Genomic DNA, 21,369 nt, shown 5'->3' with positions numbered 1-21,369 from the left:
CTTTTGTCTGGCCCATAACTTTGAGCCGTGTCGGACATTCTCGCCCGGATCGCTGGTCATCATCTGGCTGGACTCCAGCCAAACGCGCTCTTAGCTGGTGATTTGTGGAGTCTGTCAAAACACCTGTTTCAGCACCGCCCTGCTCCCTCCCTTGGGTCACTGCCCATTCCCTCACCACCCAGCTCAGTCTCTTGCCACCTCAGGAACAGACAGACCAAACGCTATTTTCCCTTTGCCATCAGGGAGATGGACGTACGCCACATTCATCTGTCACTCTCACCAAGGAGTTTGTTCGGTGCTGTTGAATAGAATAGTATAAGATAGAATAGAATGCTATGGCTCTGGAATAAAATATAGCCGCAAAATATAGCCAAGGGACTACAGATGAAAACTAGCTCTTTTGCTAACTCTGGCACATTTACATTTTGAGTGTAAACAAAGAATGTTAATTGATGTGCATTGTCCCTTTTAAATAAACAAATAAATAAATAAAATAAATAGAAGAGTATAGGCTAATAGATTTGAATAACGATTTTAAACTGAACGGCATGATGAAACAGAATGCAATGCCGTGGATGGGAAAGGAACTGAACAGGAGTACTTGCACTGAATAACCAAGGATTAGACTACATTAGCGCCACAGGGAAAAAGACTGCACTGTTCTATAATGCAGAGATCCGAAACCAATGGCTGATACATAGTAGCTGTTTGGACAGTTTCGGAAGCGAGGGCATAAATTGAGGTTCAGAGGTTGATCTGTATAAAGTGGCTCATTTGGCTTGCTGCTTGGTGCTGTGGGCGAGAGGCAGTGATTCTGTCTCTTCGCGTTGGCAGCGTCTGCTCAGGGAGAGCAGGGCTCATTGCCGATAATGCCCATCATGCAAATATGCCCAGTGTCCTCCGGCTGCCCGCTAATCTGGAGGAAGATTTGAGAAACATCTGAGCAGTTACCCACGAGAGGGCCTCTGCCATTTGCCTTTTAAAGCACACAATCACAGAGCCTTTACATTACAGCTAAGGACCTTGTTACCTCCGCCAAGGAGGTTATGTTTTCTTCGGGGTTTGTCAGTTTGTCTGTTTGTTACTATTATTACTCACTTCCAAATCCTTATTTGGATATTTGCTTTTCCAGAAATTCTTCCATGATATTTGCAGAGAGACGGATGAAACAAGGAAAAATGGTTTCATTTTCATAACAACAGGGAGCATTTTTTTTGCTGTCGACTAAGGAACATCTATTCAATGTAGAACAGCAAGCATCTATGATGCATGGGGAATTGCTGCATTTTAATAACACTTCACACTTATTAACACATTGAGGATGAAAAGTGACAGATGTGAAATGAGAGAAAAAGGAGGAGATATGACGGAAGGGTGTGAAGGATCCAGTGGAGGCTCTTCTAACGGAGAGACACAAAAGACATACAAAAGGAGACAAATAGGCGCAGATTTGAAACTCAGTGAAGGCAGAAAAAAAAACAAGCAAATTGAGAACAATGAACAGTGGCACAGGGTGGCATGCTTACACAGGAATGCTGAAAACCAGAGGAGAGTATTTACAAAAGACGGAGAAGGGCTGAAGGCATGTGTGTGTGTGTGTGTGTGTGTGTGTGTGTGTGTGTGTGTGTGTGCATGTGCGTGAGAGTGTGTGTGTGTGTGTGTGTGTGTGTGTGTGTGTGTGTGTGTGTGTGTGTGTGTGTGTGTGTGTGTGTGTGTGTCTGGGGAGGGGGGGGGCTGCAGAGATGAATGGAGGGACACAGAGAGAGTGATTTAAGACTGAAGATTTGAGGCCATCAAATATTTAGAGCAACTCCGACTGCCGAGCAGAGAACTTGGGCTAACGGGGCACAGCGGGGAGGAAGGAGAGACGTTCATCATTTAAGGCTGAACCCTCCTGCTCTGAGCCTCCCTCATGAACAAGCTAGGAGGCCCAAATACAAACACGTGAAGGGAATGTGCCAGAAATATGGTCACTTCTCAATGATGGTTTGAATAGCAAGGCTGATCTTGATGATTTTATACACATTTTATTGCATGAGAGAGAGAAAGAGGGTGAGAACGAGAGAGAGAAAGAGGGTGAGAACGAGAGAGAGAGAGAGAGAGAGAGAGAGAGAGAGAGATGAGTAAACAAGTGTGTTAAAGGTTTGGTACACCCCCCCATCCCCTTCATTAGGCTCTTTGGGTGCCTAGAAAAGTAAATGAAACATGTTTGTTTGTTAGTTGTTTGTTTGTTACTCAGTACCTGTGTAATAGAAATGGATGGCTCATTAGTTGTTTACTATCTGACAGAGAGGAAAAACTCAACTCTACCGTGTGAAACTCTGCATGACTAAATCAATGCAGAATGGTTGAATGATTTTAAGCTCCCTATGTCGCCCTGACAGTCTTTTAGATGATTCATCCTGACTCCAAATATAAACCCTGTGCCAAATGCAAACAAACAACCTGTCCTCCTGGTGCTTACAATGATGTTTATTTTATGGAATAGGTGCAGTCTATGCAAGTGAAATATATGCTCTGTTAGATCAACATGGAGGCAGTACAGAGTATTTACACAGATGTAGCCCATGAACCATTCAATGGATACCATTCTATACAGTATACTGTAAATCATCAAAAAATGTCTGAAATGTATTAAGGCTAATGTTGAAATAATGTGTGGCAATATGAATCAATTTGAGACACAAGTTGCACTAATTATCAATTAATTCATCACCTCAGTGCATTGTACCCACTACAACAACATATTTGCGCTGTATTAAGTCAGACCAGGAATATAATTGATGTCATTATTGATATCATTTCTAATTACTTTGTACCCTTTGCCTTTCACGAAGAGTAAAGGCTCTATACAAACTGGCATTTGAATTCTCACATCGGTGGCTTGCTGAACCACATTAGAATTTGCCATTACCCTTCGTTCCATTAACAATTGGTCTAACACCTGCACATAATTGGACACTAAACAGCAGGCAACGGTGATGTGGTTGCCGAGAGTGGATGATATTGCGTTGGTCGAGCGTGAGCATCCCATCTGTCTAGACTGGGGCCCTCGCCGACTCCCATCCAGGCTGCCAGCTCTCACAGGAGACCCACAGGGGGACAACAGCAGGATGCAGCTGACCTCACGGCCCCCGCTGAATATTCACCGCCACCTGTTAGCCGTCAGGAGTGCATATCAGCGCTCTCGGCCCCCACAGATCATTACGCTACCTCTCTCTCTGGTGCTCTCTCCCAGCCTCAAAGGGCTGAACTTGTGCGTTCGTCATCACCAATTTATTCATATCAGAAGAGCACCCATGGTTGAGCAAGATGAGTAAGTTATGGGTTTTTTGTTTTCATTTTTTAATTTTTCAATATCTTTACATCTTTTTTGGCTCCACAATTGTTCCATAAGTCAGCACAGAAAACGTAGGGAAGAATCTGGCTTGCTGTCTGCTCAGCCTTCAGTTGGATGTATTTATTCTGTCACATAAGTTTGCCTTCCTAAGCAAGCATACCTAAGCAAATCACAGGGCAGCTTATTCATCAGTAGGAAGAGCTCTCTCTAAGGAGGATCTCTAAGTCGGGCGATATCACTTTAAAATGACATGCCTACCCTATTTTAATAAGCTCCCTTCACCAAGAGGCTTGAGTCAGGGGTCCAAATTATACACACTCTTCTGTGCGCCAAAGCTGTTATATAATTAGCCCTTCTTATTATTAAGATGGCTGTTTCATCTCAGGTCTGAAGACATCAAGTCTCACACATCAAGGCTTTTGGATCTCATGTAAACATATAGTCTGTGCTTTGGGGGCAAGAGTGGAAGGAACAAGATAAACCCACAGAAGATCTGACAGTTTAAATATGAATGTGTACGACTAGAGGTTGTTCAAGGAGACTTCAGTTGCTAAGGATACGGACATGGTTGTGGACCACAGTTAGCGCCACAAACTTCTTATGTAACGTTAGTGATATAATGCACTTTTGCTGTACACCACCACACAACACCCCTAACATAATCCACGCTACCTTCTCACATCTACAAATTAGGCATTTTCCAAGTAGGTCTGCAAAGTTGCCTGGTGGAATAGGCTGCAGTTTTGAGCATGTACTGGGCTATTTTGCTTGTCTTTATCGGACACTTCATGAAGGTACAACTAGAGGACTCTGGAACTCTTCAAACTCTTTAGCATGCATTACAGTGGTCTTCAAAGTATCCTCCGAATTTTGCAGTCTTGTGTTTTCACACAATTGCAATTTTGTCTTATTGCCTAAATATTTTCAGCAACAAAAAAGAAGCAAAGCCATTGGGATCTCTGCATTGTCTGTGATTGACATTAAATCACCATATTTGTGGGGCTTATTGCCTGTAACTGACAGGACAGTGGAGAGAGATGGGAGATGAAGTGATAGAGAGACGAGAGTAGGATCCCTGTGTGCAAACGTGGTCGGGATACTGCCGCTTGCGTCACAGCTCCCCCCAACATCACCACAATATGAATCCATTTTTAATCAGTTGGCATCGACAGTTGAACAATCGCAAGATCCTGAAGGGATCACAATTTTAAGAAATTACTGCAGCAAATAATGCAATTTTCACTGGAAGTTTTTTTTTTGTTTGTTTTAATTCCCACCACAAATTCAGTTTCTTTTTGTCCACAGCAATCACAACAAATTGCTAGATTTCTAGAGGGACTGTTTTCAGAGACAAACAGTTTTTTTTTATGCCACATAAAAAATGGCGGATCATTTTATACTGTAAAGATATATGTCCATGTGGAGGGGCAAATGCTCTCCTGCAGAGAGGAGGGAGAGAAGACCTCAGACGGATTGGTCGACCTTTGCCACTGCAGCACATAACGTATGCCTGCTGTTTAATCCCTCACCTGGATTCTCTCCGCCTTTCAGGACTAATCACTAGGATTATAATGGGCAAATAGCAGACACTCTTCACACATTGTCCAAACACAAATCCATCTGAATTATTGAGTCTGAGTCAGACGTGCGTATATGAGTTTCTGACTGTGACCTAAAAGCTTGTGCACGTGTGCGCGTGCGTGTGTGTGTGTGTGTGGTACGTGTGTGTGTGTGTGTGTGTCTGCATGAAAGATGTAGCTGTTGCTCTCCACTCGGTCCCATCAGCATCAGTCACTATTGTTCCCGCTTCCCTTTTTTTTGCTCTCACAAACCTGTCTCCATGACAACCGGGCTCTCAAGCATGTGGACAGGAAGAGAGATGCTATGTGAGGTGGGTGCTAATACTACCGCTGAAATATAACCGTACATGCGGGCACACACAAACACACACACACACACACACACACACACACACACACACACACACACGCACACAGAATCTCAACCTAGTCCGACCTCATGTAGGTCTGTATGTGGGGGTGTGCTATCATATTTACAAACAGATGTACAGTGTGTCTACGGGCACATACAAGATACACAATACTCCAGATATGAATCTGAACACACAACGGCTTCCACTGCACTCAGAAGAACATACATACATAGGGATCACACAGAGACCAAATTCAGATACAGTGATCTACACATGCCCAGTGGTGGTGGTGAACTACAGAGCTGAACCACAGGGCTTATCCAGTGGAGGGAAGTTAATCAGTGGAGCATAAATATGGCTATGGCCACAATTCCCTAAAAGCCTTCACTCTTCCCTATCTCTACTCAGTCTCTTCATCTTCACTAATTTCTCTCTCTCGCTCTTTCTCTCTCTCTCTATCTCCTTTTCTCTCTCTCTATCTCCTTTTCTCTCTCTCTCTCTACTCCCCACTGTTTCTTCCCTCACACTCCTGCCTCCTGCTTTGCTCAAGCACAACTGTGTGAAAATCACCTCTGCTGTGTAGTTAGCAGGTGTGAGGAGCATCACCACAATCAGCATGTGCTAACACCTGTCAGCACTCCTTAAGGTTTTCTTTAGTCTCATCTTTTGAACATATTTTTTTTGTAATTGCTTTTGTGTGTGTGCGTGTGTGTGTGTGTGTGTGTGTGTGTGTGTACCCCACTGTGTGTGACCCACACTGTAAAAACAAAATAGCTTACATATTCTTAAGACATCAGACACAGTGTACATTTTCTGTTCAGCAGCATTTGAGATTACCTTTTCAACAAGTCTCTCCCTCCCTCCCCCCTCCATCCATCTCTCTCTCTCTCTCTCTCTCTCTCTCTCTCTCTCTCTCTCTCTGTGTTATGGTCGTACATCTGAACGTCTGAGTGTGTGTTCTGATTTGATCTCTGGATGTGTGTTATCTCTCCCCCTCTCAGTGTGTGTTATGGTCGTACCTCTGGATGGTCGCCTCTGCTTGGTCTGCATGGTTAGGGTGCCCACCACAGCGCCCATGTTGTCTCCGTGGCAACTTGAGTATCCAAACAGCCGCTCGCGTCTCTCTTCCTCCCTTCTTACTCTCTCACCCTATTCTCTCAGACACTCACTTACTCACTCTCTCTCCCTCTCTCTTCTCCTCTATCTACTCCTCTCTTTGTTGTGATCTTGTTCTCTGCTGTTCCTCACAGATGCATGTCCTCTCCTCTGCTCTCTGTCACATACAGATGCTCTCCCGGTCTCTGGTTCTCAGTTTAGGCTGAGGAGAAAATAGCGTGCAATTTCGCTCCTCGCACGCGTTCCAGCTGTCCCTTATTTCACTCTGCCCCTCCCACTTCTCCCTCTCTCTCCTTCTCTCTCTCGCGCTCTCTCTCTCTCTCCTTCTCTCTCTCTCCCGTCTACTTCTCTTTCTGACTCAGTTTCTGTCCTTGTCTTTGTATCTGTCTCTCCATCTCATCAATCTCCATTTCTATGATTCTGTCTCACTCCTATTTTTCCTTCAACCCATCTTTCCAACTCACTCAGTCTCTTTGTTCTCTTTCTCTACCCCCCCCCCCTCCCCTCTCTCCTTCTATTTTTTTTAATCTTGTTCTATGCTGTTGTTACGGGGTGTATATGGGGTGTATTGCTGTATGGACAACCCTGAATCAGTGTAGAGCAGTTGTTGAGGCAGAATTGATTTGAAAAGCTCTCTGAGCATATAATCTTTTCCTCTTACTTGTCTCATTCATACACCCACGATGCAATTCAGATGATAAGACATAACATGAATGTTAGAACTGTATCAAGTTTTTTTTTTTTGTCCTTATTTTCTAGCTACACGAGGACATGTATTTCCTGTTCAGTGGACACAACCTTGAAACTGTAGCCACTGAGTCAGAAGGCATCACTGTAATGACCACATTCTGGCTGATTGCAGCAGTTCAGATAATGATCACAAGAAATACAATATACTTTATCTCTCTCTCTCACACACACACACACACACACACACACACACACACACACACACACACAGAATGAGAGAGAGAGAGAGAGATGCATAATATGTGTGTAATTTAAAATGTGTTAATTCTCACTTAAAGCAAGGCAGTGCAAATGTTCATCGTACCAGGTACCCCCTTTAGCAAAGTGTTTCATTTGGAAGCGGATGCCAAAAAGCCAAGGGTACCCAATACATCAAAAGTGACAAAAAGAGTCACCTTTCCTGCACGTTACACCAAACCAAGCTGCATAGTAAAATACCAGGCGTTCTTGACATGCTTTGGCAATGACAGAGACACCATTCTCTCTATCAGAAGTCACTATCAAAATAAGTTTGAAGTCATTATTTTGAAGATGACATTGAATGGAAAGCCATTTTGACTTGGGCTTTGTTGCATATGCAGCGTTCAGTGCATGGCTTAAAATACGAGTGAATCTGAACAAAGAAAGACTGTGATGCCATAGCAGGCTGTGACACCAACCATCCCTCTGATCACCGCCCCTTTTCACACGTTACGTTATCAGTTCGAGTTGGAGATTCAGGAAGAAGTTGCTGGATCCTATTGTGAACAGTCTTTGGGTGCCAAGCAGCTAGGCAGCGAGTCAGCGTAAAGCTCACTTAATTATTCATGTGGGTGCCAGATAACCATGAGGGGGGCAAGATATCAGCTAAAATGGGCCATTTTTTATTCCCCAGCCTAATAATAGTTCATGGGCTTCTAATATAGCATCTGACCATTTTTGACAGACCAAAGTTGCATACCTTCTATGTTAACATTAAAGAACAAGGTAAAATACACTGTTTGTCAGTTCTATGTCATATTCAAGACAATTGTTATTATTTAGAAACTACAACCATTACTTTGATTCAGGGATTCCCAAACTGTGGTACGTGTACCATCATCAGTGGTATGCAAGCTTCCACTAGGGGGTACGCGAGATGAAAAGGGCAATGCCGGAAAGGTGCTAAAAATGAACATTTGAAAATGTTAAGCCTAAGTTCTTTGTTCTTTGTGTTTCATAAAGTTGTTCTCTACACTGTGTTTTAGTGTGAGAGCTCATAGACCAGTTGCACATGTTTTTGTTATTTGCTATCATGTAGGGTGGCTGATTAAACATGATGCCTGGAATACGTCAATAGAATGTGTTATGTTTTCATAGTGTATAGTAGGCCTATATGAAAAGGATGGATATGGGTGGATATTGATGTGCAAAAATACAAATGGAAAACTCACAGAGTGTGTGAATCTAATCCTTTCTCTTCAACCAGATCCAATCCCAGATTTACATTTTGACAAATTATCCTCTGACTTCACAACTGCACCAATGTGCAAAAAAAAAATCTTGCTTACTTTTTAACTGAAAAAACTGTACAGCTCTAGTACTGTATGTTTCAACGATAAATGTCCATTAATCACAATTAGCTGATTCTGCGGAGAGCTCTCCTCTGCCCAATTCTCTCCTCGTACTCAAACACGGGCCATGTTTTTGGTTCCCTGAGTTCCCTGCTCATTAGTTCAGTGGTTTGACAGAGCCCCAGCTAACATTGCTAATTAGGGAGGCTCACAGAATGGGAACATCACAGGGGGTGGGGTGGCGTGGGTATAGGAAGAAGGAAGAAATCGAGGACAGAAAAAGCTAAAGTCGAAACATTTCTGTGTAGCCTCATTACATGAACAAATCCTACTACACCACACACACACACACACACACACACCCCACCAGCCCTGAGGGGCTCCTGTCCTCTGAGGCTGAGTCCAGTTGCATCTTACAAGAGTGAGACAACAGGTCGATGCACATCAGCATCCACATGCGTAGTTAGGAGGAACCTCTCACATCTTTCACTATCTCAAAGAGAGAGAGAGAGAGAGAGAGAGAGAGAGAGAGAGAGAGAGAGAGAGAGAGAGAGAGAGAGAGAGAGAGAGAAAGAAAGAGAGAGAGACAAAGGAGGGAGAGTATCTGGTTCACAGTGAGAACAGCACCCCCTGTCTGTCTGTCGGTCAAAGACATCAAATGGCAGTAATGCAACCCCCCGATGGTTCTGACCGTTTTTCATGGAAATCAAAGCTGGCCAGATGCTCTGAGCAGCAGGCCTGTATCAGGGTCGGACTCACAAGCTGGGGGAACTCTGGGGTATTTAAGCAAAGGCTTCAAACACATTTGTGGCTTTTTTGTCTTTCTGCCCAGACCCCCTAATCCGTTTGGCATGGTGTGTGTGTGTGTGTGTGTGTGTGTGTGTGTGTGTGTGTGTGAGTCCACGTGTGTGTTTATTTTTTAAATGTGAGTTGTCTGTGTGTCCATATGTTTGTAGTGTGTCTGAAAAAAAGAGAAAGGAAAACAGACAGACAGACAGCTATGCAGCAAGAAATAGGAGAGAGAAGGATTGTGTGTGTGTGTGTGTGTGTGTGTGTGTGTGTGTGTGTGTGTGTGTGTGAGTCCACGTGTGTGTTTATTTTTTAAATGTGAGTTGTCTGTGTGTCCATATGTTTGTAGTGTGTCTGAAAAAAAGAGAAAGGAAAACAGACAGACAGACAGCTATGCAGCAAGAAATAGGAGAGAGAAGGATTGTGTGTGTGTGTGTGTGTGTGTGTGTGTGTGTGTGTGTGTGTGTGTGTATGTGTGCACGTGCATGCGTGTATGCACGTGTGTCTGTGTGTATGTGTCTGTGTGTGTCTGTGTGTGTGATCTGAGAGAAGGCTACATCTGTACCAGCATCGGTATAGGCCCACATACAGTGTCTCTCTCAGCCCACGTGTAGTTCCAGTTTGTTTGTGCATCTCTGTGACTGTGCAAAAGGTGGGCTGCGATTGTGTGCGCGCAGATAAGCTATTTGTGTGACGTTGTTTACACAGATGGTAATTTGCATAACTATTGAACAAAAGTGTGTGTATATCTGTATACAAATGTGTGTTTGGACGTCATCGCACAAGCTAATTTTTTTTCATATACAGTATGACTAGAGAGTTTTCCGAGAGTTGACGAGATAGTTGCAGACTTATATTACAGTTTATGATAGAATTTTGAGTCAAAAAAGAAACTTTGCATAGAATAGAGATAAATTAAACATAAAGGCATGAATAATTATGGATGTGCAACCATCCGCCTCCTCAAACTCATTTCTCTTCCTCTATCTGTCTCTCTTATCTCTCCTTCACAGGCTCCTGCTTCCATTTTTTCATAATTTCAATCGCCCCCCTCTTTCTGTTCTCCCTCGTCATTAAATCCAGCTTCCGGCTAGTTCTACGCATGAGGAGATAATAGTTTTGGAAAGAGCCACCATGCAGTACTTTTCAAACCCAAAGTGCTTTACATTGAGTAAGCCTCGGCTGTCACACACACCAAATTAGCAGAAGCTTAGAGGCAGGCAAACATGTGAACACATGACACACTCACTTACACGCACAAACACAAACACACAAACACACACACACATAAACACCAACACCAACACCAACACCAACACCAACACACCCACCCACCCACCCACACACACACACACACACACACACACACACACACACACACACACACACACACACACACACACACACACACACACACACACACACACACCCACGCACGCACGCACGCACGCACGCACGCACGCACGCACGCACGCACGCACGCACGCACGCACGCACGCACGCACGCACACACACACACGCACACACACACACACACACACACCTTTGTCACAGACTTTCCATGTACCAATGGGACACTGCAAGATCAGAAGATAACAGTCTGACCCAAAGTGGCGAAAAGTAAAGACGGTTCTGCAATGTCCTTCATAGTACTTCAGTTCATGATGAAATTAATTTGAATATGTCGGACAGGTTCAATCCTGGGCACTTGATACCCCTTCACGACAACCATAAAACTTGAAAAGCACCAACACAGACAATCCCAGTAAGGTAAGATGGCCAACTAAAGCTACAGAAGGTTCTCTGAAGACCAAAGGTGGTTGCCCTGAACAATGATGGTGCGATGTTTGAATGACAGCAATAGACAGACAGCAAAACATAAGCACGGCACCTGACATGCAACAACCATAGCGGCACACTCCAAAATGAGCACAAAATGGCTTACAAAGATACACAAACCGATACCCTACTTCCACACGGAAACGTGCCGCACATTCTCATATGGAGTTCACTCTTTGCTCTCCCTACCTTTCCTGTAGTTGACCTGCTTAGTGTGCATCGAAAAAGTGCCCAAGACGACTCCCATCTTGGAGCCTGTGGTCTTCTTGTCTCTTCTACTGCTTCTTCTCGTGTACAGTAAAGTCTTCTCTCTCTCGAGGCTAGTCCTCGTGTGTTTCTGAAGTACGCAAGCCTGAGCTACGCAGGGAGAAGAAGGCGAGTGAGTGAGGGAGCGAGTGAGTGAGTGAGCGAGCGAGCGAGTGAGTGAGTGAGTGCTGACTCGGTCGAACACTTGTTCTCACCCACACCTGTGCTGCTCCACACTTCGAGCCACTCTCCCCTTTGTTGTAAAGAAATATATATTAAATAAATAATCTCAGATCTATCTCCACCTGCTCTTTATCTTTTGCTTTGTTGTCCTTTGCTTTATCTCTCTCACTCTCTCTCTCTCTTTCTCTCTGTACTCTTGTCTGTACAGTCCGTTCTTCCCACCAGCTCCTCTCCACAGTTTAGCTGCTTACCTTTTTTGTACCTCTACTTGTCTCTCTCTCTCTCTCTCTCTTTCCCTCCCTCTCTTTCGCTCCCTCTCTCTCTTTCTCCTTCTGACAGTGTTATGGATTTTGAATTCCACACAGATACAGAGGGGCTCACAGCAATAGGGGGGGATAGAAAAAAAATGGAGGGGGGGTAGTTATGGCTAAGAAGGAAAGAGATTGGGGAGGAACTGTAAGAGGTTCTGACTTCAATTAAACACACCACTGTGCTGTAAATAAAATAAAAATAAAACACTGTTGTTTTTGCCTTGATCACTTAAGATCATATGATGGATTCAGTTGAAAAATTGAACAGCGTTCGAATGCTGCCTTTCTGCTGCTCTATCTCACTCCTCAAATCTCTCTTTTTAATAGGATATTTCATCGGTAGATCCTGCAAAATATTAACATTAAAATCAGTACCCTGTATTTCAAAGTGGATGTGTGCACATGGGATTTTTGACCCACAACCAAATCTTACTCCTTTGAGCAGCTCAATGGATTATATCAAATAAGGAGCCTCACTGGAGTTCAGTTTCTGTGATGCTATGAAACTCTTGTATATTCACTCACAGAAAGACAAGCCATACCATCTAATAATAAATAATTCTGTCAGTTTACACCCACATCCAGTACTGCCACTGCAAAATGAATAATTCTCCTCGGCTGCAATGAAACACAGAGTCCTATGTCTATCCGCAGCAGTGGAAGACTGATTGCCAGTCAGACACCGGGGTGGATATTCAATTAAGTCTCTTAATTATCGTCCACCACAATGCACTCAATTAGTCTGTAGCATCCTCTCCGGCAAAGCACATGGACCCTCACAAACACAATTGATTAATCGATCAGTTCTGAACTGAACAAAACACAGAATAGAATAGGTGAGGGAGTGACCATACAAAGGTGTAAGAAGAAAAAGGCATACAAGGAGAAGGAGAAGGAGGAAGAGGAGGAGGAGGAGGAGGAGGAGGAAGAGGAGGAGGAGGTGTGGAGCGGTTGTCAGAGTGTAGCTTTGATTTCTCCTCACTTCTCACATTGCGATGGCCTTAAAGGAATGCCCTTGGGGGTAAGAGATGTTGGGAGGCTAGACAGGTAGTGAATAAGAGAGAGAAAGAGAGGCAGAAACAATGGTGTAACCAGAGAGAAAGAAAGAGAAACCGAAAGAAGGAGGGAGGCATGGGCAGTGGGAGAAGAGAGAGAGAGAGAGAGAGAGAGAGAGAGAGAGAGAGAGAGAGAGAGAGAGAGAGAGAGAGAGAGACGGAGAAGATGCTGGAGGAGAAAAAGAAGAAAGAGGGAACAGTTATGATGAAGGAAAGGGTATGTAAGGTTAAAGTATCAAAAGAAGATAAAAAGAGAGCGAGAGAGACGACTCCTTTTTACTGACTCCTTCATCAGACGGGACTGTCTGTCAGTATGGACATCCGTAACGAGGCTCACTGCAGGAGTCCCGGGTCTCCCCCCTCGTCTCTCTCCGCTGCTCTCTGCCGCCTCAACCTGGCTTTCATCTCTCCAGCCCTTTCTTCCTGTCCTCACACCTTACCTCTAAACCCACGGCCACGGCTGGAGAGCCTGGTCTGATCCCGCTCTCTCTCTCTCTCTCTCTCTCTCTCTCTATCTCTCTCTCTCTCTCTCTCTCTCTCTCTCTCTCTCTCTCTCTCTCTCACTCTCTCTCTCTCTCTCTCTCTCTCTCTCTCACACACACACACACACACACACAAACACAGAAAAACAAGTGCGTGCACACACACACACGAATACGAACACACAGGCACAGAGAGATGGATACACACACACGCACGCACGCACGCACACACACACAGTACAGAGAGATAGAGATAGGGAGAGAGAAAGACACACACACACACACACTGTACAGAGAGATAGAGATAGAGATAGGAAGAGAGAGAGAGACACACACACACACACACACACACACACACACACATCTCTCGATTGTGAATCACTCTAGAGAACACAGGCATGGAACAGCAGGCATGGAAATCAAGAGAGGTGGGATGAGGTGAGTCTGCTCACCAGCTACAGCCCCAAGGGAGAGCTACTGTTCCCTCACCGCCACTTCCTACTTCTCACTTCCACAGCCAGCTCTGTATCAGGTCTAAACATCAGCTCTTACACACGCGCATACACATATACACACACACACACACACACACACACACACACACATGCGCACACGTGCACATACACACATGTGCACGCACACACACCCACAAACGCATACACATACAGTACATGTAAACAGGTGCACATACACACATATACACGCGCACACACACACACACACACACAGACAAACACAAGCAGAAACACAAACACCTTTCATCCATATCAGAGTACAGTGAGGATCCCTTTTATCAGTAGCACTCGAGTTTTGGCCCATTTTCCAACCACCTGTCTTTTGATCCATGTCCACAGTGGGGACTTTCATAGAGAGAACGGTATCCGCCACTTCAGGGTGTGCACGTCTCATCTCATATTGCTTTACATCCCTTGCATGCATGACACTATCATTTCACCACTACATGAACACATTAGTCTAGCAGGTCGACCTTAATTAACCCTAAGCAGTGATCAGCCGGGCATGAAATTGCCAAAATACATATTGTGACGTCTTACAGTAAGGATATACATCATATAGTATATATCATATACTATATCATATACTAAGGATATGATACCAGAGTTCTCGCTAGAACACAATTTGAATTGTGTCTGCAAGATACTCTGGCCACGAGAAATGATGCACGTTACGTTTACCCCAACCATTGGGGGTAACAATCAAATCGGTGCATCTGATATAGGCGGGCCAATTGTGTCGAAGTCCGGAATCAGTCAGAGTAAACATTGGTCGTACTGTTATCCAATTGCGTGTAGTGAGATTTTCAAATGCACACTTGGTGCCTCCCCTTGAGTTGGGCCATTACATTATTCGTGGCCAGAGCCTTAAAGATGAACTGAACTGAAATAATTAACGTTGAAGACGTGTTGGTAATCACAATTACAAATAAATTGCACTAAAAATTTGAATTAAAAAAATCAATACATAGCCTTTTTTAAGCAACACAAAAAAAATGCGTTTGTTAGTATTAGAACGCTCAATTCCAATGACGTCACTGGCATGGTAGGGCCTCCGAAGCAACAGCTGCAACATATGATATACTCACGAAAATGAGCTATTTTAATGTCATGGGTTACACATTTTGAGCATCTGATGGACAGGCATGTAGTGTCTGGCTATCACCAGATGGGGGACGATCAGTTTCAAGCCCCAGCACCCCTTAGATTAAGAAAAAACGTTGACACAAGTCAGACGCACGCCCCCCTGTCACTTTGCGCCGATAAACGCTAAAATACAACATTATGCAGGATTAAACAGAAATCACGACTATAATAATTTTGTTGACAAGGCAGGGGGTAGAGAGAATAAAATACAGATGATCAATTTCGTCATCATATAGCAGTTTGATGGAGTAGCCTAGGCTATTCTTGAAACTGGTTCTCAAACTTTTCATCCTAGCCTACCTGTTCAACGTGCAGTCCTATATATTTAAAAAAAAAAAAAAAAAAAACGTAGCCCAATTATATGCCCACGTATGCCTGCTTTAAACATAGGATGAAAGGGAAAAAAAATAATTCCAGCTAGTCAATAATACTGATGTATAATGTGCAGTAAGCAGAATAGGCATGGCTGCATAATCTGATCAAAATGACACAGCTGTTTTGAGTTATGGTTATGGGATTTGGCAGACGCCTTTGTCGAGTTAAGGCTATGTTTATTGTTAAGCATTCAGCTATTGTATTTGTGCCACCACGTACTGACCGACAAGGAAATCGCTTGCTAAGATCTGCACGCCACTTAGCCGAGTGCACGGAGAAGTTTTGCCGTGTATTGTAGGCAAGTGCAGAGTTGGCAGATTTGTTCGTTGTGGATGCTGATGGATATTGCACTGATGGATTGTGCACGGATGGATATTCCACGGATACCTCGTACTATGGACAGCTATTTCTGCGATTTGAACTCAGAAATTGAACTTGAACTGCATTAACCTGCCCTGAGACGGTGAACATCAGCTAGCTTCAGGGTGAGTAGAAAGGGACATCGTGTAACAGACCCGCTGTGGTTGTTAGCAGCTTATAAACGCATTATGATCGTGATATATCGTCGGAGTCATGACTTAATATGGAGTCTATGGTCAGAGTGCTGGCTTGTTTAGTTTGACATAAGACGTGTTTCTAACGTGTTTAGAGGCTGGAAGTGAGCCCTTTCCCTAGGTTGGATCGTTTGTTGTCTAGCTAGCTTGTTTTGTGACTATATGTCCCAGTGTGTCTCAGTTTGTTTTGTTGAACGCTAAAACCTACAGTTAGCTTTATTTGTGTGTGTATGCGAATATACGTTTTTTGTATTTTGACGACAACGTTACATCCAGCCTTTTGCCTAGTAGACATGCTGGGGATAACTAAACCCCTGCCTGGCGACTGCGTTTCAGCGCCCTGTTTTGCGGCAGATAGCATCGGTGGTGTCTATCGGTTTGCCCCTACACCGCACGTACGGTAGCATCACTTGAAAAGACGAAAACTGATGGAATGAACTCAGGTTTCAGTCTTTCATAATTAACCCTCATCAACGACCCTGTTGTGTCAAAAGCACAGCTCTCTAAATAGTTTGTTGACTTAAAAAAAATGTTTGCTACAGACTCGAAATCCTTGGGCTGTCGGAGGGCTAGCCAGTTTAGGCAGATAGGACTAACTCTGCATTGAGGGCTGGTTCCTTGTCAAAGTACCCTGCGGGAAAAGGTTACTCAACCCCAGCTGTTACCTTATACATTTCATTACTGCAGCCAGGGGCCTAGTCCTGTTAGTTTCCGTGTCCTTAGCCATGTCAGTTAGCCCAAATGGACTCTAGTTAGCCACAGACCCACTATCTAAGATGCTGCGCAGCTAGTGCTAGTCATAGGCGCTAGACTGGCTTACCATGCCAGTGACGTAGCTGGTTGTTGAAATCCAACATGGCGGCGCCCATGTAACAACAACACCACTTTCACCGTATCATTTTGTTCCTTTAAACAAATCCAGCCATTTTAATCATTGTACCAATGAGAAGAAATAAAATACATCTGTTATATCACATTTACTTCAAATTTCAGTTCAGTTCATCTTTAATCTGAAAGATTCCAGGGTCTGGTTTACAACCAGGCTAAGGATATGATAGGTTACATGTACATGGTAGAAAATGCACTGACTTGCAGGTGAGACTACAGTGGTGTTGCTAACTGTGACTATTTAGGTGAAAGGTGAACCAGCCAAAGGGTTCTCAATTAGTCCGAAGGCTTAGCGGGAGCTGAGGCCTGAGGTGTGTTCAAATTCGGCAAACATTGGCGACTGTTTGTGGAGGACATGTTTTCTAGTCTGAACAGTTCAATTTGAACGATTCCAACATTCCATTGCAATGGTAATTGCACTGTTCATCATCCACATCACATCCAGCTCCACCATATGTTCGCGGAAAACAACCTCCTCAGACTGTTTGTGAGTGTTTGCAAACGTTTGTCAAAAACTCAAGGCAAACAGATCTGAATGCACCTCTGTTTTCCCCTTTCTTTGTCTTTTTTGCCACTTGTGGACTTTGCCAATTTGGAACTGCATGGAACTGATGCTCAGACTGGAATAGACAGCTAGTCAGCTGGAGGAGCAACGGGCAGGGAGTGCCAGCACCCACAGGTATGTATGTGGGCCGCTCTAGGAAGCTCCTGCCCAGCTGACGTACATGAATGCACACATCATGATTAAGACCAACTTCCAAGTTGAGGACCACACCCGTACTGTAGGGCTTGCTGTAGGGTAGCTGTTAGGTTCTCTTATGTGTTTTTTCTTTTAAGCTACAGGAGGCTTTTGGTTTTAGTCTAGTAATACCCCTAGACAAAGTTTCGGCCATGAACCTCTTCTGCTCTGATACAGAAAATGGTGTCTAGTAAGGATGGTCACACATTCTCTGTTCAGTCACTCATGAACACATGGAAATTCTCATCACAACATCAGGGTAAGATTGTAATGGAGCCTTTTCCCCTTGAAAAATCAAGGCAATGTTTTGCTCTGTATTTGGACACAGCACTTCCATTGTAAGGACCCCGTTAGCTTTATTGGCTGTGCACCCATTCATTTAGTCATGGTCACCACCACACTTCCCCATCACGTTGCAATATGCTCGCAGCGTGACTGAATAGTTTACAGCATTGGCAAGGCGGATTTTTCCTGTTACAGCATCATTATGCAACTGAATACAAAATGAAGCAACCTAAATTCTACAATCAAGGTTGCCTCTCTATTGACAGACCTGCCTCTCCTCCATAGCAGTCCCAGATGTGTTAGGAATTTCTAGCCTGTCAGGCTGTTTACCGACTCTGCCGCAAGCGCATATGGAGACTGTTTGCGCTGGGTTTGTTGGTAAGCTACTTAATACTTCCCCGTTTGTTGACATTTGGTTGTTTATCCCGGGATGCTTCTAACATGTACAAACACAAACAGGCGCTGTCAGTCACAGTAATTCTTGTCTGCATGAATTATCTTCCGTGGCTTATGCCCCTGCTGCTGATTATATTTGCTTGTGGTCCACAGAGGGCTTGTGTGTGAAGCAGAAGAGAAGAAGATAAGAGAGATTTATTGAAAGAGAGAAAGAGAGAGAGAGAGAGAGAGAGAGAGAGAGAGAGAGAGAGAGCACACAGGGTGGTTTGAGGAATGAGAGGGGGACTTGGGAGGTGAAAAATAGGGATGTTTTACTGGAGCGTCTGTGCGCGGGCTCCTCTTCCACTGGTGGGATTAATGGGACGTTTAAAGGAGATCCTAATCGCTAATCAGCATGGGGAGAGTGGAGCGGTCTGTGCCACCACTGACCTCTGATTCATCACCACGGCACCCTCCACAGCTGTCTCCTCCTCAACATATAACTCACTGCCTTGCTCTCCCTTTACCACAGCTGTCTCCTCCTCAACATATAACTCACTGCCTTGCTCTCCCTTTACCACAGCGGTCTCCTCCTGAACATAACTCACTGCCTTGCTCTCCCTTTACCACAGCGGTCTCCTCCTCAACATATAACTCACTGCCTTGCTCTCCCTTTACCACAGCGGTCTCCTCCTCAACATATAACTCACTGCCTTGCTCTCCCTTTACCACAGCGGTCTCCTCCTCAACAGAACTCACTGCCTTGCTCTCCCTTTACCACAGCGGTCTCCTCCTGAACATAACTCACTGCCTTGCTCTCCCTTTACCACAGCGGTCTCCTCCTCAACATATAACTCACTGCCTTGCTCTCCCTTTACCTTGCTCTATCACACTCTGTGATCATCTCTTTTGATTTCTCATTCCCTCTTTTTTTCTTTCTCTACCTCTGTCCCTCTATCTATCTCTCATCTACTCCTTCTATACCTCATTCCCCCCTTCTTCCTCTCGCTGTCTATTGTTCAGTCTTTCTCTTTTCCTTTTGTTCGGTTTCCTTCCCTCTCTTTCTGTCTCTTTCTGTAGATAGATAGATAGATAGATAGATACCTTATTGATAGATACCTTATTCATTCACTCATCTTCTCTTTCTCCCCCTCTCTTTTTTTCTCACACCCTCTTTCTCTCTTTGCCTCTCCATCTTTTCCTCCCCCCTCTAAGTCTGGCTCTGTCTACTTCCTGTGTGTCTACCGTGTCTAATCTGCCTGCAATTCAATTTACCCTTCCAGTGTTCAACTTAATTCAGCTCAATTCAATTAAACTAAAAGGCAACACAAGTGTAAAACAAAATGTAATGAGTGCAGGGATGGTTGTATTGATGACAGCAGAGCTTGTTTCTCAGTGTGTCCACAGGCTACTGCACATTGAGTGGTCTTGGAAGTTTAAAAATGAAGTAGGATTTTAAAAAGTTAGCAGTAAACAACAACAGCAGTAAACAACATTGCTCCACCGACACTTGCCTGACTTCTTGCTGTTTTTTTTCAGTACAGTGCAAGGAAAAAATAACAGGAACTCTTTCAGAATTGAGGTAGTTACATAACTGTGGTTCCTTAACAAATATAACATTTTAACTTATTTACCGTTTTTCTCAGTCGCTTTGGTACATTTCTCAGATCAGAATTGAAATTCTCAAAACCTGTTCAGTCTTTACAGAGCTTCTCATCTCTTCGAACAAGCTGCAAATGCTTTAGTACGTCCATGCAAAGGATTATGTACAATTCTTGGCTGTTTCCTTCATTGCAGATCATTGCATAAGTCTTAAGACACACAAAATGGTTGAATGAGTTGTCATAATACGTCGTTGTGATGTGGATGATAATTTGTGGCCCAACAGACAGGAAGGTCAGGAGGTGTAGGAAGACTGCACTGTAATTCCTACAGCACTGCAGTTTCCCCTTAGGAGATTGTCCTATGTTCACATTTCTACTTTATTTTCTCTTTGTGCTATATGCACTGCTGTCTTTTCCTTTTTGTGTCGTAATGACATGGTCTGTCAATAAATTACAATATAAACAGTAAAAGCGTAAGTGTGAAGCTAGTCCAGCCTCTTGCAATCAAACTTGTCATCAAACTTTAGTCATAGTTCACATCAGAACATCCCTCCAGAGTAGACTGTTACATTGACAACTTGACTGTCTTATCCGTACACAGTGACACTTGACTGAAATGTTAATTGACAGATATTTACTTTTGAGAGATGAACTCAGGATTTTGAGCAAGAGACTGGCTTTTGCAGGTAATCCATGGTGTTTTACTATTTGTGCGAATTGTTTTGAGAAATGCACTTACTGTTTTGCAAATATCAAGGGTGATTTGAGAAATGTACCAAAGCGACAGAGAAAAACTGTAAATGGAATGTACATGTAGAGGCATACTGTATGTCTTGTACTCTGTTGAACGATGACATAGTGATTGTAAAATAGAGGTATAGTTCCCCCTACTGGTGGAAATAGTGATGGGCCTAATAAACCATAAAGCCCAGCTTGCTTTATGGTTTATGTCCAAAAGAGGGCAGTGTTTTTCAAGGGAATGGTAGCAATTTCTAGCAAAACTGGTGCCTCCATAACTATCTCCTTATCCACATAACACACATAATTGAAATGAAACACACTTTCACTCAGACACACACACACACACACACACACACACACACACACACACACACACACACAGACACACACACACACACACACACACACACACACACACACACACACACACACATTCGTTCAGACACTCAGACACATTCACAAAATGCTAGTTAATTATTATATACTAAGACTACAACTTGAAGGGTATCAGTCATTTACAAGTTTCTTGTGAAGTACAGTATTTGCCATCATGCCAATTGTCTAAACAAGG

At 43.8% G+C, this 21,369-nt stretch overlaps 1 protein-coding gene across 3 annotated transcripts in view; it reads right to left on the bottom strand.

The window, feature by feature from the left end:
* LOC134079577 (Kv channel-interacting protein 1-like) overlaps positions 1–21,369 on the bottom strand; it is a 41,110-nt gene that overhangs the window by 7,403 nt on the left and 12,338 nt on the right. The window contains exon 1 of one of the 3 annotated variants that reach the window (XM_062535672.1): positions 11,489–11,607. The exons of 1 other annotated variant lie outside the window; for it this stretch is intronic. In XM_062535672.1, coding sequence (XP_062391656.1) covers positions 11,489–11,546 — 58 coding nt within the window. In that variant the 5' untranslated portion in view covers positions 11,547–11,607. Of the gene's footprint in view, positions 1–6,292; positions 6,565–11,488; positions 11,608–21,369 lie in introns of those variants that run through there. One more of the 3 variants, XM_062535671.1, reaches the window with a different exon arrangement.

This window comes from Sardina pilchardus, chromosome 5, assembly GCF_963854185.1.
Source record: "Sardina pilchardus chromosome 5, fSarPil1.1, whole genome shotgun sequence".
Lineage (NCBI taxonomy): Eukaryota > Metazoa > Chordata > Actinopteri > Clupeiformes > Clupeidae > Sardina > Sardina pilchardus.
This window is presented reverse-complemented; position numbering and strand designations above follow the sequence as displayed.